At 50.1% G+C, this 16,779-nt stretch overlaps 1 protein-coding gene across 1 annotated transcript; it reads right to left on the bottom strand.

Moving 5' to 3' along the window:
• Positions 1-219: 219 nt before the first annotated feature.
• LOC140904647 (olfactory receptor 14A16) lies at positions 220-1,173 on the bottom strand. The gene has a single exon (XM_073327079.1). It carries the CDS (start codon positions 1,171-1,173, stop codon positions 220-222), a length of 954 nt encoding a protein of 317 aa, XP_073183180.1.
• Positions 1,174-16,779: the final 15,606 nt, after the last annotated feature.

Genomic DNA, 16,779 nt, shown 5'->3' with positions numbered 1-16,779 from the left:
TGAGGGGTGGCAGTATAAAAGCATGAGATAGATAGATTTTCATCTTACTTATACCGGTATAAACCTGGAAGAACTCCACTGACTTAGTGGAGTTAGTGTGGATTTACCACTATACATACAGCATTTTGCATAAAAAAATCACACGCCATATTCTTATGGGGACAGTAATGTCATCAGTTGATTGTATTTGCTAAAAAAACACAGATAAAACCATGTTCATCAGAGAAACGCAGACATTTTATTCTTGTTGAATAACCTCCACCCAGTCAGTTTCCTCAGGGAAGCTTTGATTTCCTTGTTCCTTATGCTGTAGATGATCGGATTCATCACTGGCGGCAGCACGGAATAGAGAACAGCCACCACGAGATCCAGAGCTGACGGAGAGCTGGAGATGGGTTTCATGTGGGCAAAGACAACAGTGGAAAGAAACATGGAAATTACAATGAGGTGAGGAAGGCATGTGGAGAAGGTTTTATGTCGGCCCTGCTCAGAGGGGATTCTCAATACCGTGGCGAAGATCTGAACATATGTCACAATTATAAAAACAAAGCAACTTAGGGTTAAACACACACCAAATTCAATAACCCCAACTTCACTGAGGTACGAGTTAGAGCAGGCGAGCTTGAGTAGTTGGGGGATTTCACAGAAGAACTGATCCACCATGTTGCCTCCACAGAAGGTTATCAAAAATGTGTTCCCGGTATGCAATGAAGAATAGAGAATTACACTGATCCCGGCACTGGCTGCCATTTGGACACAAGCTGTCCTGTTCACTATAGTCTTATAGTTCAGTGGTTTGCAGATGGCAACGTATCGATCATATGCCATGATGGTGAGTAAGGCGAAGTTGGCTCCAGCAAAGAAGATGAGGAAAAAGACTTGGGTGACACATCCAGCATAGGAAATGGACCTGGTGTTCATAAGGGAATTGGCCATAGATTTGGGGATGGTGACAGAGATGGAGCCGAGGTCTAGGATGGACAAACTCATCAGGAAGAAGTACATGGGGGTGTGAAGGTGGTGGTCAAGAGCTATGGCTATGATGATGAGAAGATTCCCTGTCAGGGCTGCCAGGTAAAGCACTAGAAACACCATGAAGTGCAAAATCTGCAGCTCTCGAACATCAGAGAATCCCAGGAGAAGGAACTCGGTCACGGTGGTTTGGTTGGACATTTTCTTTCTTAGTTCATGGTGTGATGGCTGTGGAGGAAAGGACAAGAGCAATGGTCAGGGGTATAGTGAGAGAGGGAGTGACTGATTCCCCTCTCCATGATTTCTCATGGTGTGAATGTCAAAGGGACACAGCACTTGTCACTTCCATTGACTGGAGTAGTGAGGGCTCCTCACCGCTCACAACCAGAGCACTACTCTGGTGCGTTATCACAGGAGTGTAAATTGGCATCGCTCCCTTAAAGTCACTGGAGCTGGGTCAGTTTTACACCATCTGAGGATCTGGCCCAAGATGTGGCTTGATCAAATGCAGGATGAAAGATGGAACAAAGTACAACCCAAATCCAACAATCTGAGCCAAAATTATGCCCCTATTGCTACAGACAGCAGGCTCACAACTTGGCCAACTCAACTACTAAAATGCCAGCACAGTCTGATTCCCACTTAACTGAGAAATACAGCACAGAATCACCCAGCTTCCCACATGGCAGCTTTTCTGTGATGATTCCACCCCAACATCCCACATACCGCCTGATGCCTACTTACACGTTGATTTATGGCACCAGATCCCAGCTGCACTCCCATTGCTGGGTGATGCTGGGCTGGTCGCATTGCTAGGTTGTGTGGTTCCCCCCTGTGACTTTATTTCTGTGCTGTGTGAGTCAGGAGACTTCGGTTCTAGTCTTCCCTCTGTCACTTTGTGACCATGGAGCAGTCACCGCTGCCTCTCTTTCCTCCCCTTCCCTTTGTCTGTCTCGTGTACTTTGAATGTGAACTCTTTTGGGGATGGATTGTGTCTTCCTGTGTGCATGTTCTGTGCACATGTTGACAGTATTTTTGTTTAGCAGGCAGCAGTGTGGGACAGAGGCTATGATGGTAGAAGTGGAGATCTGGGTTCTAGTTCCATCAACCTCCTGCCTGTCCTTGGGTAGGATAAAGAGAGACAGCCTTTGTCTGGGAGCTTCGACTCTCAGGGCTTTAGTTTAGAGAGGTTAGTATGTTTAAAACACATTCTCTGGGCTACCAACTTTGCTACTTACTCAGTTTTACCATCCTGCAGCTACCCCTTTGAAACAGACAAACACGGTTGCAATAGAGGGAATGGGGTTGGAAATTATGGTGTTATTGGACAATATTCATGTTCCCCACCCTGCCAAAAAGCTAAGTTTCCAGGTAGGAGTAGTCAGACAATTTCTACTTTACTTCAAAGGAAAATTCAATTTTCAGTTGAATATATTTTCATGGAAAGTCTCTGATATCCATAAAAATGAAAACTTTTTTTGATTATGCCTAAAAATTTTCAGGTTCCAACAGTTTTAGGCTGAAGCTGTTTGGTTCTCACAACCTCAATGAAAAATCAATTTTTTCTGGTGGAAAAAAAAATCTGATCATCTCTAGATATCTGCATAATTTGATAGTAAAAGTCTTAAAGAGTTCTAATTGCAATTCATATTTCTGATATTATATTTGCCCCATATATTAATACTCTAACATATTTAATTGAAATAGAAAACTTACTTTGTTGGTCTTTATTCCAATTTGCGTTGCATTTGATCCGACTGTGTTAGGAATCATTGGTCATTATCTATCTATCTATTCACCCACTGCCAGGATTGTTTGGTTCTCTCTCTCTCTCTCATGCCCCCATCACTGTAGTATCCACCAGCTGTTGTCGCATCCCTTCGCTGGATGTCCTGAGTTGCAGGGGGTCTCTCTGCAGTTCCTAGCACAGATGGGCGCTCCCTGCTTCCCTCCTAGGGCAGGCTTGGGTGAAAGTGATGGACTAAATGGGATCAGGGACTGAAAGTCAGTCCCAGCTCTCGAGCTGATCCTGGTTTGTGCCAGCTTCAAACAAGGGCACAGCCCAAGATATCCCTGCTCTGGGGCTAAATAGCTGAATCTGATCTCCAGGGCTGTGAGCCCAGCTCTGCTCTCACCTCAGGAGCAAACCATCCTGACAACCTGCCCTAGCTGACCCTAACCCCCCAGAGGGGGAACAGCACCTGCCCTGCATCTCACATGATGAGAGCATCTCTTGAAGGACCTTTAGCTAAAAACAAGGCAGGGCTGGATCACAAAGGGGGTCCCCACAGGATGGCAAAATAAAACATATATTTGTAGCACAGACATGGGATCTACAATAGCTAAGAACCGCTTGGCATCAGAGTCTCAGATGGCCTGGAATAGCCTGTTCCTTCATTAACTCCACGTAGTCACCTCTAGGGGAGCAGAGGTGTTTTTCTCCTGCATTGCACCAGCAGCTCTTGGGATGCAGCCACCAGAGGAACAGACAGCTCAGGCTGCCCTGGCTGCTTGAAGTTCCTCACTAAGAGACAAACACTAAAAACTAAGGACCAGGTCCTGAGCTGGTGTAAATTGATACACTTCCATTGACTTCAGAGTAGCGTGGGCATCTGATCTTCAACTTTTATTGGGATGAATAGCCCAGGTCTTTTCCTTTCTTTCTTTCTTTCTTTCTTTCTTTCTTTCTTTCTTTCTTTCTTTCTTTCTTTCTTTCTTTCTTTCTTTCTTTCTTTCTTTCTCAGTAGTAACATTTTTTTCCTTCCGGCAGACAACATTAAAATAAAAGGCTCCTTTGGCTGCAGATGCACTGTTTAAAAATGTGTAATTTACACGAGACATTCATGTCAGAGAAACTGATGAAATACAAAGAGCCAGAGAGTAGAAATCAGCCCGAGACCTATTGGAATCAATGGTTCTGATCCTCAGCAAGTTCAAATCAGGGTAGCTCCACTGGAGTGAATGGGTCAATGCCCCAGTTTCTGTAAATCACCTCTAGCTGCGTTGGACTCAGAGGGTCCAGATCCCCAAACAGCTGTTGTGTAAATCAGCCCCAGCCCCACTGAAGTCAATTAGACCAGTTCCTCAGCGAATGTAAATTGACAGAGTGCTATGGAACTCGGCCAGGTTACATGAGCTAAATATCTGTGCCATGATGTCGAGTTTTTTGTTTGTTCCTGTCTCTGAGATTCTCATTGCTGAACTTCACAATCCCATCTCAATGCTCCTGGAATATTCCAATAGCAGGGTTCATAGAAACCTGCAAGATGGGTACCCAACCAGTAAATGAACTGATGAATATTATTACCATCACAGCAATGCCCTTCTAGTTAAGGTTGCATCATGACTTCTGTTTAAAGGTCCTCCTTTCTTAAAAAAAAAAGAAAAAGGAAAAAACAGAAGATAAGCTTAGTCATATTCTTTTGAAATTTAATGTGCCTTAGGAGGGTGCAGGGTTGGATTAGTGACTTAAATGTGGGGTCATTTGAGTGAAGGGTTGTGGAGATATGAGCCCAGTTACAAGTTTCTAGGTTTGTTTATTTTGCTCAAAGCTAGAGATCAAACTATTGATGTGATGCAGGTCAAACTGGTCTCAATCTGTCTCATTTTACCCAAGGTAGTGCATGGCCCCCACTAAATCTTGGGGGACCCAAAATGAGAATGGAATTTAAGAAAGTCTGCGTGTTTGATTGTGCTCTTGTGCCAATACAGAAGGAGGGCTAGCGGATTTCCATTCCCGACATTTTGTATGGTTTAAAGCTCAGTTTCTGGAAGTGCACTAGAAGCTGAATGGTTACTTGGATAGCTTTGAAATTTGGGTGCCTCAGGCAGGCACGGGGTAGCATTCGAGTTCCAAATTTGTTGTCATTTGACCAAGGGCTTCTGGAGTTATAAGCCCCTCCATAACTTCCAGTTTCCTTCTGCTGCCTTGTACTGTTAAACTGCGAGGTACTAATGGCTGGATCAAATCACAGACCTCATTGAGATTGACGGCTGTGAATTCATCCTTCAATTAACATAACTAACAATAAGTTAACCAAAAGCCCCCACCTTAAACTTTGCCTACACTACCAGTTTTGTCGGTCGGGATGTGAAAAAACCACCCCGACCGACAAAAGTTTGACCGACCCAAGCGATAAGGGAAGAAAGATCCGAAGGGTAGACACGGCAGTAAAGGTAAAAGCTGTAAGGTCCATAGTGTTGACATGGCCTAACTCTGTTGAGTTACTCACTGGGTGAGTAAGAGGAGAAACAACTCCATTTACTCGACTAGAGTTACTCTTTATTTACACCAGGCTGAAGGCGAGCAGAATGAGTCTCCCTGAGTCCAGTGGAATCACTCCTGGTTTGCATGGGGGGAGCGTATCCGCACCAATGACCAGTGTGGGAACACACAGGGATGCCATTAAAGTCTCTCTGTTTGAACTAGGGTAAGTCAGCTTGGAAGCCCCAGCCCATGTTTGTAGCTCTCTCCGTTCCTAACTGTGCAACCCTGGACTAGGTCACTTCATTTCCTTCCCCACCTACATTTCCATCCATACAAATGTCCTTTGCTTGATGTGGCCACCTCTCCATGGAATGGGAGAAAATGAAACAAAAACCTGTGAAGTGAAGAAATTTCATTGAAGAAATTTGCTCTAATGAACACACGGCGTGCACCTCTATGATCAACCCCTGGAACTGCTGAAGTCAGTGGGAGCATTGCTAGTGACGGCAGTGGGATCAGGACCAGGCCTTCCCTGCTATGTCAGAGCTGAGGGTTGTGTGACTGACAGAAAAAGACTATTTCTATCAGGAAATTGCAAATTAATTTGAGATGGGCCCAGCTCAGACACTGGGCTCTTTCTTGGGATCCTCACTTCCCCAACACTCAGGCGAAGGGGCTTAGGATCTGAGGTTCTGGTTCCACACTAAAGCCCATCCCTACAGAATCCACCTTTACTTTGACTGGCAACAATTGGCTCCTTTGATGGCTATCGCAATCTCCATGGCGAGACCATGTAGTGAAGGGGACTGGGAGCCCGATCTACCCTCTCCCATTTTGAGATGATCTCTTCAAGTCCGCGCTGGTCCATGGTCTCTGCTGAGGCTGCTCACAGGGGATTAACACATTCTAGTTTGGATGGATGAGATGTTTGGTGAGTGCTTTCATGACGTGTCCAAGGAAATGAGGCACAAAACCAATTTTTCACAGAGCTCAGAAGGAGAGGACATTGGGGCACTGCTCACTGGGGCTGGGTTGAATAGGTGACCTAGACATGAAAGCAGCTGCTTCATCTGTTATTTCCCAAGCCAGCATGTCCCATCCTGTGCCGAGATGGCTATAGCATTCATGTGGACATGCGGTGTGAACTGAGACCTCCTCTCCTTTCATATGTCCAGTGCTGGAAGCGAAGACCAGGGACTGTCCTGCTCTCTAAAGATGGCTTTTCCGGGAACAGAGAGACAAGATGAGTGAGGTAATATCTAGTGAGTAGAAAACAGCTCAATAGAGTGGGCACCATGTATCCCGGGTACTAATTGTTGATTTCCATGGAGAGGCCCCAGGAATGGGCTTGGCCCTCTGGGGGGACCTGTAACCGACTCTGCAGCATCCTGTGTAATTAGAGCAGAAGCAAGGGGGTGTGGGTGCTGTAGAATCTGGAACAATACAGTGGACACTTGCTCGAGGATGCGAGCTATGACAGGGATTTTCAGAGTGGTTTCAGGGAAACAGGTGCCCAGTGCCCATTGTCTGCACAATGGAAGTTAGATGCTTAACTTTCTTAGGGTATGCCTACACTACGAAATAAGGTCGATTTTATAGAAGTCAATTTTTAGAAACTGATTTTATTCAATCGATCGCGTATATCCCCACTAAGCGCATTAAGTCGGCAGAGTGCGTCCTCAATACTGTGGCTTGCGTCGACTTACAGAGCGGTGCACTGTGAGTAGCTATCCCACAGTTCCCGCAGTTTCCGCTGCCCATTGGAATTCTGGGTTAAGCTCCCAATGCCTGATGGGGCAAAAACATTGTCGCACGTGATTCTGGGTACATGTCGTCAGGACCCCCCTTCCCTCCATCCCTCCTTCTGTGAAAGCAACGGCAGAGAATCATTTCGCGCCTTTTTCTCTGGGTTACCCGTGCAGATGCCATACCACGGCAAGCCTGGAGCCTGCTCAGCTCACCGTACATCTCCTGGGTGCTGCTGGCAGACGCGGTACTGAATTGCTACACAGCAGCAGCCCCTTGCCTTCATGGCAGACGGTGCAGTAGGGCTGATAGCCGGCGTACGTCTCCTGGGTGCTCCTGGCAGACCTCGGTGAGATCGATCGGGGCGCCTGGACAGACATGGCGCTCATCCTCTTAGAGCACTGAATGTGAGCCAGAGACTCCAGGTCATTCTCTTCTTTAAGTTTCATCTCATGGAGATTCAGTCCTGCCTGGAATATCATGCGAGCTGGAGGCTTCTGCCTCAGGCTGCTCTCCCAGCCGGCAGCACCGCGCGGTCGCACCTACCCAGCTATGATTTAGACCAACTGAGAACCTGCCCCTTCACTTTTAAGAAACCTGTGTAACCCTTCTGCCAGTTGGAGTCGGCAGCAACAAGGGCCGGGTTCAATATCTAGGGGGTCCTTTTCAACAATGCAACACAACACCGACTTGAGCCCCCAACTAGTGACCTGGGACAATTACACATCCCCCGTTGGGCACCTCTAGAGGTAACACTTCCCCTCTCACAAGCACAGAGCCCGAAAGTAGAAAAGAAACTTTTAATAAACAGGGGGAAAGTAAGCTGCCATTCATTTGGGAAAACACTGCAAGCAGGATTCATAACATAAACCATGAGCAAAACACCCACCCCAGAGTACATTGGGCAGGGTCCTTTTGCCTCAGGTTCTTAAGTCCAGCAACCAAAAGTTCCTGTAACGTGCCCTTCCCTTCACCGCACCCCACTCACAGCTGTTGTCCTTGGTTAGCAAAGACCCAGAGTTCAGAGGTGCATCTGTGGAGTTCACCGCCCACCCTGGTGGACGGAAAGAAAGGCACCTTGCTCTCTCCGCTGTCCAGGCATTTGCTCTGGCCTCTTCCGCTCCGCCCCACCCAGCCAGCCAGCCACCCACAACTCCACTGGCCTTTGGCACCCATGTCCCCTGCTTAGCAAGTGCAGTTAACTTGAGGGTGAGTTCCTCAGTCAGGGCATGTCAAGCACAGTTCTGCTGCCTTTGATTCACACAAGAAGGATACACAACCCTTTATTACCCCTGCCCCAATAACAAAGTGTCTTGTGATCCAACACCAGCCAAAAGTCATCATTCGGGCAAAGCATTCCCATCATGCTGTGTGCCTAGGCAGAGAGGGAGTGTGTGATGGTGTTCCCCGGGCTGCAACCTGGGGCTGTGGGATGGCTGTGGCTCCTGAATTCACTAGCCTGGTGTGTCTCTCACTGTGCTCTGCTAGCGACTAACAGCAAACCCGTCCAGGTGCTATCACTCAGTCCAGAAGCATGTGAAGCCCCACACCCAGCTAGATTGCATGAATGCTCCCAGAGCCACTTGTGAATCACACAAAGAAAGGCACCAGCCAGATCCCCCCAGCTCCCAGCCTTGTACCTCAGGAATATACCGTCTTGCACTGCTCAAGGCATTTAGGCACCTACCGATGGAGACAGGCACCTACGGAAATTAATCAAAGCTCCTAAGTAAGCCCAGGTGGCTAAATCCCATGGACGTTCAATGGGAGTGAGGCACCTAACCTGCTTAGGTGCTCTTGTAAATCCCACTGGGCACCTATTAGAATAGGTAGGTGCCTAAATCCCTTTATAATCCTAGCCCTGTGTCTATCTTCTCAAGTTTTAAGGCCTGGGCTTCACCTGAACTTCAGAAACATTACCCCTATCATTTGCAAAAGAGTCTATTGGAGCAAACCTTGGGTTTCTACAACTGATACACCACCATCTGCATCCCTCTGCAATAGCGACCACAGTGGACCTTTTCCAGGGAAATGTAGGTGCTTACAGGGTTAGGCAGCCGCTGCGCAGAGCTTTTGAGGATGTAAATTTTGGACTTGGGCACCGAAATGCTTTTGCGTATTTAGCCCTCGGCTCCTGTTCATTGGGGCTGGGTTTGGACAGGTGACTTAGAGGTGAAAGCAGCAACTTCATCTCTTATCTCCCAAGCCAGCCTGCCCCATCCTGCTCGACAATGTTTGTAGCATCCACGTGGAAATGGGGTGTGAACTGAGACCTCAGCTCCTCTCAAATGTTCAGGGGCCGAAGGCGAGGGACAGTCCTGCTCTCTCAAGTTGCCTTATTGGGGCACAATCTATTCCCAGACCCTGCCACAGCGTGGTGCACACAGCACGGTGTGCCAGGGACATAACATCAGCCCAGGGATTCAGTTACTGAGAGCAACCAAAGCATTCAGACCAAGTGGGGCATCCCCTAGGAAACCCCTGTGAGGAGCACAGAGCTGTGATTATCCCCAGGGGGCATTAGCAGGGGAGAGAGTAGAAAACAGCTCAGCAGAAGGGACCCATTGTTTCATGATCTCTGTGTGTATATAATGTCTGCTGCAGTTTCCACGGTATGCATCCAATGAAGTGAGCTGTAGCTCACGAAAGCTCATGCTCAAATAAATTGGTTAGTCTCTAAGGTGCCACAAGTACTCCTTTTCTTTTTGCAAATACAGACTAACACGGCTGTTACTCTGAAACCTATCATTGTATCCTGGGTGCAAAATCACTGATTTCCCTGGAGAGACCCCAGGAATGGGCTTGGCCCTCTGGAGGAACCAGTGACCGACTCTCCAGCATCCTGTGCAATTAGAGCAGACACAAGGGGCTGTGGGTGCTGCAGAATCTGGAACCGTACAGTGAACTTTCACTGCGGGCCATGAGCGGTGACAGAGATTTTCAGAGTGGCTTCAGGGAATTACATGCCCAACTCCCATTGACTGCACAAAGGCAACTAATGTCCTTAAACCCTTTTGAATATCCCAGACTTAATATACAGAGATTTCTGTCTTGTCCCCTTGTATCCTAATTTTCTTTGCACCACCCTAACCCTAAGCGGCCAGATGATTAGCCCAAGGTTCTGAAGTCTGACATTTTTTAGTAGTACATATAGAAGCCCAGGTGGCAGCTGTGTGATTTTCCCTCACTCCCCACTTCCCGCTCGTGTGCTTCTCCCCTGCCCTGGAGGGACCCTTGCTATATAGGACAGAAGATTCCTTTCTGCATACTTCTGAACCTCTCTATAGTAATGGAGCACAAGAGTGCAAATCTATTTCCAGTGATGCCTACGTTTGTGTGTTGGAGGCATGTCTTCTAGAAACCGCACAAAGACCCCCAGTCCATTTCTTAAGGCCACCATGAAGCCATCACAAGGCACAAACTTCGATGCTTATGCCAACATAGTCACTCGCGGCCTAGCGGAGGAATGGTCCCTGTGCACCCCTAGGCAGTGATGAAGGCAAGGCTGGATGTTGAACACTGCACAGCTCAGGGATGGATGTTTCTGTTTGGCCAATGATGAAGAGAGGGAGCCATTTGTAAAATCTGACAATAGATCATTTTCCACTTGACAAAGCCCTCAGCTGGCATTTTCAAAGAGGCCTCATTTTCAAAGCTACCCAGCTACCACTGACTGTCAGCTATCCAATGAATATCAGCCTTTCTCGTGTACCCTGCTGGGACCAGATTGTTCTGCATGATCTAGAGGTGAGGTAGTCCCTATCTCAGCTGAGATGGGAGCAGCCTTATATTTTAAAACCTCAAACTCATGAGTCTTTGGTCCTGGGGTCTGTGTCTGGCTCATTTTAAAGGGACAGGGCCATTTGTAGAACCCGTGTCTGGATACGGCTGCAGTTTACAAAGCCCTTCAGTGTTAGGAAGGGCTCAAAAATACGGTTTTTGGATCTGTCTTCAGTCTTCTGGGATGATATTGTTAAAGCCTCTTCGGGACTATCAGACACTCAGGGCTAGATTCACAGAAGGAATTAGGGCCTGATTTTTTTAAGGTATTTAAGCATCTAGTAGGACTTTCAAAACACCCTTTGATTTCAATTGGATTTAGGTACCTAAATGCTTTTGAAAATCCCACCAGGCACCTAAATACCTTTAAAAATCTTGCTTTTAGGTATTCTAACGATGAGCATTGCAGCACCTAACATTTAGGCACTTAGAAAATCCCCATGATTCCTAAAGCCTGTATTTGGAGCCCAGGCTCCCTGTTCAATGAATGGGGAGAGGTAAACACCTAAATGGGATCCACAGTTGCCAGCATGCGGTGGGGAGGTGCCTAACCTGACCACTGGGAGATGATGACTAGACTCGGGTGTGCCACGCTCCGCCCCCTCACAGAGATAGTTGCCTATGTCGAACTGTTGGGTGGCGCCTATCCCTGCTTGTGATGCATACCTGGGAACCCTCTCCTTGGGTCAGGCCCCTCCGGTGTTTTGTGTGAGAAGGAGAAGGCCCTCCTGTTTAACTTTTAGCCCAGTGGTTAGGGTACTTACCTGGCCATGGGGAAACCCCCAGTTCAAGTCCCCCTCTGCCTGAGGAGGAGAAGGGATTTGAAAGGGGATCTGCCACCTTTTGGGTGAGTGTCCTAATCACTGGGCTGTGGGATATTCCGACGTGGGGCTCCCTCAACCTCTCCTGTTCAAGCTGTTCCACTTTGGATTAAATCATTAAAGAATCATTGGTCAGAGAGGGAGAGAGAGCATATGAGAATTACCCTGTAGCCTGGTGGTCAAAGCACTCACCTGGGAGACCCCGTGTCCAGACCCCCTGCTCCAATAACTCTTTAATTATTTTTCCAGACTGGAACAGCTTCAACTGGAGTGACTGTGGGAGCCTCACATCAGAATACCCCTAACACTGACGACATGGACAGTGGCACAGCATCCTTTCTCTGTGCAAGTCCTTGTCAATGTTGCTCTCTCTCTCTCTACTCCATTCATCGGTGTGGTGCCGAAAGTCACTGACACGTCAGGTCCCACAATCCTAATTTTTGAAAGAAGCCAGACGGGGAGAGTAATTCCAATGCACCAATTGCAGGGCTTTATTTGACTGGAAAGGAGAGAAATGGAAAGAGTGTCAGGGTCTGACACCAGTTTGGGGTTATCCTTAAGCCCTATCCATATCCCTAACCCATATTCAACAGGGACTTAAACATGAGTTTACCTTTAAACCTTCAATGGGGCCACTCATATGGTTGAAGATAAGAACGTGCTGAAGTGGCTGCGGAATCAGGACCATTGTACAGAATATTCAAAGGAAATGAGTTTTAAATTCATAATCATGAGTGTTTGGAGCAGATCCTCAGCTGGTGTAAATTCTCAGAGATCTATTGACTTCAATAGAGCTATGCAATTTAAATCAGCTGAGCACTGGCCTGAGGCCCGGCTTGACTCAGCCTTGTCTGGGATGATTTAGTTGGTGTTGGTCCTGCTTTGAGCAGGGGATTGGACTAGATGGCCTCCTGAGGTCTCTTCCAACCTGTCTGTGATACTTCCAAGCAAACCAGAGTATGTTAAAAATGTATCCGGTCAAAACAGCTCAAAGTTCAAACACTAAGTGCATTAGGATGAGCTGTTTGTAAATGAGCGATGGAGTAAGATATAGTCATACAAAATATTTGCGAAATAATGTGTAATAAGGAGTACTTATAAGAAAATCATGATCTGGACATTCATTAACAGGAAAAGAAGCACAATAATTTGCACAATAATTTCCATAGATTATTCATTATCTAGTGTGACAGGGTCAGGCCAGATGGTTACAGGAGAGTAGTAGAAGGCAGATATATTAGCCCCAGGTTAAGTAGGTCCCTTTCCTCTGGGTAAGGTAACAGGGAAGGTTTTTTTTAAAACAAAAAGAAAGTTTATTGGTAACGCTTACAGAATTACCAAAGGAAACAAAACAACTATGCAACAAAACAACGCAATCAGAAGGTATAACACAGCAGCTTTCAGGAGGGAGAAGTGTTCAGGCTAGCCTGGGCCCAGAGCGGGGGGGCTTCCTCGACACTCGTGGTCTTCCACCCTCCTGAGTTACCTGGTGGCCTAGAGCGGGGGGGCTTCCTCGACACTCGTGGTCTTCCACCCCCTCGAGTTACCCAGTGCCGCGCCCAGTGTCACCGATCCTCCCTCTCCTGAGAGTGCCCGGTAAGATGGGCACGGCTGCGGGGTGGGCGGTTTAGGGAGGGGGGGGTAGACACCCATGTATTATAGGACCCCTCCTAGATGACAGGAATGATGGTATCCACAGCGGCAATGGCTGGGGCTGGCGTCTCTCGCTCTTCCCCTCAATCAAAGGGTCAGACGGAGGGAACCGGACGGGGTCACCGAGCAGAGAACCCCAGACAGCGCCCACCGCTCCTCGAAGGCTTCAAGGGAGTCGGTGGACGCCGCCCAGAGGAACTCCGCTCGGATACGTGAGTGTACTGAGGATCGGAAAACGGCCCCACAATCGCAGGACGTTTCATGGGCCAACCTCCTCTCTCTGGTTTTGTAAATGGCTGTTTTAGCCAAAGCTAGGAGGAGGTTGACCAGAAGATCCCGCGACTTTGTGGGGCCACGAATGGGAAGTGTATAGATAAAAAGGTGGGGGGAAAAATGAAGCCAGAAGCGTAATAAAATATTTGTGAGGAGCCGGAAAAGGGGCTGCAATCTGGCGCACTCTAAATACACGTGCACCAGGGTTTCCCTCACATTACAAAAAGGACAAGTGTCCGGAATGGGGGTAAACCGTGTCAAAAACACGCCCGTGCTCACAGCTCCGTGAAGGAGCCGCCAACTGATGTCCCCGACGGGCCTTGGGACCAGGGTGGAATACAGGCTGGCCCACCGAGGTTGCTCACCCTCCAAAGGTGGCAGGAGATCCCGCCACTTTGTATCGGGGCGGGACACCAGGGTGTGGGCGTGAAGGGTGTGAAGCGTAAGTGTATATAAATATTTCCGTGAAGCAATTTGAAAGCTAACGGGCTGCAGTTCGTGCAGCCGGCTTGCAGTGAAAGGGTGAGGGGTGTGTTGGGATCTCTGGGGTGGGGGCCCGATGGAAAGGTCCGGCGGGCCTGGGGTAAGGGATGGGCGGGGTGTGCCCTCGCACAAGGCTCGGCTAACATAAGCCCGAGCAGCGGGGGTCAAGGCGGCCTTCACCTCCTGAAGTACGCGCCGGGGGGTACGGAGGCTGGAGAGCCCCATGCGCCGAGCGAGCATCAGGGGATCCAGCCAGTCTCTCCGGTCGTAGTCCAGGAGGTCTCCGACCCTCGTAACTTCCGCCAGGACCAACCTCTGGCGCACCGAGCGGGACTCCGCCACCTGCACACGGAGCTGGGGGTTGTGTAGCAGGGGCTCCGTGAGGAGATCTGCCCCCACGGTGGCCGCCACGGACCTGGTTGTTAGAAACAATTTCCAGGTCCGGAGGAGGTCCTGGTAGAAGACCGGCAGCCCGGAGAGGTTTCGCGGAAAACCCCTCGGAGAAAGATAAAAGAGCTGCCGGTCATATCGAAACCCTTGGAAACGGCGCAGGAAGGCGTGCGCCAGTATGCTCCACGCCGAACTACTTGCACTATAAAAGAGCCTCTGCAGGGCCTGGAGGCGGAAGACGCGGACCTGAGTGTACAGACACTTCAGGCCCTGCCCTCCTTCCTTCAGGGGTAGATGAAGAACTCCAACAGGGGCCCAGTGCATTCCTGACCAAAAAAACTCTAGAATCAATCTCCGGAGATGGGTCAGGAAACCCGGGGCCGGGGCTAGGGTGTTGAGCCGGTACCAGAGCGTGGACAGGACTAGTTGGTTAAGCACCAGTGCTCTCCCTCGGAGGGAGAGACATCGAAGAAGCCTCGTCCATCTCCGGATCCGCTCTATCACCCCGCCCTCTAAATTTTGCCAGTTCTCCGGCGGGGAAGGATGCGTGGCGGAAAGGTAAACGCCGAGATAGAGCAGTGGACCCGCACTCCACCGGATGGTCTGAAGTGCGGGTGGGAGGGAGCTCACCTGCCGCCAGTCCCCCACCGCCAAGCCAGAGCTCTTGACCCAGTTGACTCGGGCGGAGGAGGCTGCCGAATAGATGGCTTGGCATGCCTCTACTCGCGCCAAGTCGCCCGGGTCCTGGACCACGAGAAGTACGTCATCGGCGTACGCCGACAGGACCAGCCGCAGCTCCGGCTCCCGCAGCACCAACCCTGTCATCCTCCTACGGAGGAGACAGAGGGAAGGCTCGATCGCCAGAGCATACAACTGGCCCGAGAGGGGGCACCCTTGCCGCACTCCTCGCCCGAAGCTGACCGGTTCAGTCAGGGTCCAGTTGAGCCTAACCAAACACTCCGCGGAGGCATACAGCACCCGGAGAAAACGCACAAACTGAGGTCCAAATCCAAACGCCTGCAGAGTGCTCAGGAGGTACCCATGGTCTACTCTATCAAACGCCTTCTCCTGATCAAGAGACAGGAGGGCGAACGATAGACCATCTCTCCGCCCGAGTTCCAAAAGGTCTCGGACGAGAAAGAGGTTGTCGAAAATGCTGCGACCCGGGACAGTATAGGTCTGGTCTGGGTGGACCACGTCCGCCATCACGGACCCCAGCCGCAGCGAGATTGCTTTCGCTACGATTTTGTAATCCGTGCTAAGGAGTGAGACGGGACGCCAGTTTCGTAGATCGCGGAGGTCCCCCCTCTTCGGCAGCAAAGCGAGCACCGCTCGCCTGCATGACAGAGGGAGGACCCCGCTCTGCAAGGACTCAGCCCAGACGGTGACTAGGTCTGGGCCGAGAATGTCCCAGAACGCGCGGTAAAACTCCACGGTCAGCCCGTCCATGCCCGGAGATTTATTGGTGGGCATGCGACGGAGGGCTTCCGAGAACTCGGCCAGGGTGAGAGGCAGCTCTAGTCGGTCTCGGTCGCCCACGCTGACCGTGGGGAGTTCCTCCCAGAGCACCTCGCAAGCGTCAGGATCGGTCGGGTCCGGGGAGAAAAGGCTTGTGTAGAAGTCACGGGCCCTCCCACACATCTCCTCCGGACCCGTGAGGGGGGTGCCGTCTTCCGCAAGAAGGCAGGTGACGTGTTTCTTGGCCCCCCTCGTTTTCTCCAGGGCATAGAAGAAGCGGGAGCCGCGGTCCATCTCCCGAAGGAGGCGGATGCGGGATCGAACGAAGGCACCTCGGGCCCGGTGGTCCTCAAGGGCCCGGAGCTCCTCCCGCTTCTCCCGGCACGCTCCGCAGAGGGACGGGTCCTCGGGATCGGCGGCCAGGCGCCTCTCCATCTCTAAGACCTCCCGTTCCAGCTGCTCTATTGCCGCATTTCGCCGTCGGCTGGTGCCCCGAGTGTAGTCACGGCAGAAGAGCTTGGCGCGCACCTTCCCGAGATCCCACCATCGCCGCACCGAGGGAAAGGCACGCCACTGCTCTCGCCAGGCCAACCAAAACTCCCGGAAGGACATCACAAAGCTCTCGTCCTCCAACAGGCTGTTATTAAAGTGCCAATAGGCCGGCCCCGGTCTCTCTGCACGGAGGGAAACCATTACAGCGACTAAATGATGATCGGAGAATGGGGCCGGCCGAATGGCGGAGGAGTGGGCCTGTGAAAGATGGAAACGGGATAAGTAAATACGGTCCAACCGAGAGTGGTGTGACCGATGGGCCTCCACCCGGACAAAGGTAAACGTGGAGGTGTCATCTGGGTGATGGTCACGCCAGACGTCCACTAGGGAATGATGGTCAACTATCCCTTGGAGAATATTCGCAGCGGCCGGACTCGGTTCGGCCCCTGAGCGGTCCCGTTCCTCGAGGGTGGTGTTAAAGTCCCCTCCCAGGACCAGGCACTC

Source organism: Lepidochelys kempii, chromosome 14, assembly GCF_965140285.1.
Source record: "Lepidochelys kempii isolate rLepKem1 chromosome 14, rLepKem1.hap1, whole genome shotgun sequence".
Taxonomy (NCBI): Eukaryota; Metazoa; Chordata; order Testudines; family Cheloniidae; genus Lepidochelys; species Lepidochelys kempii.
This window is presented reverse-complemented; position numbering and strand designations above follow the sequence as displayed.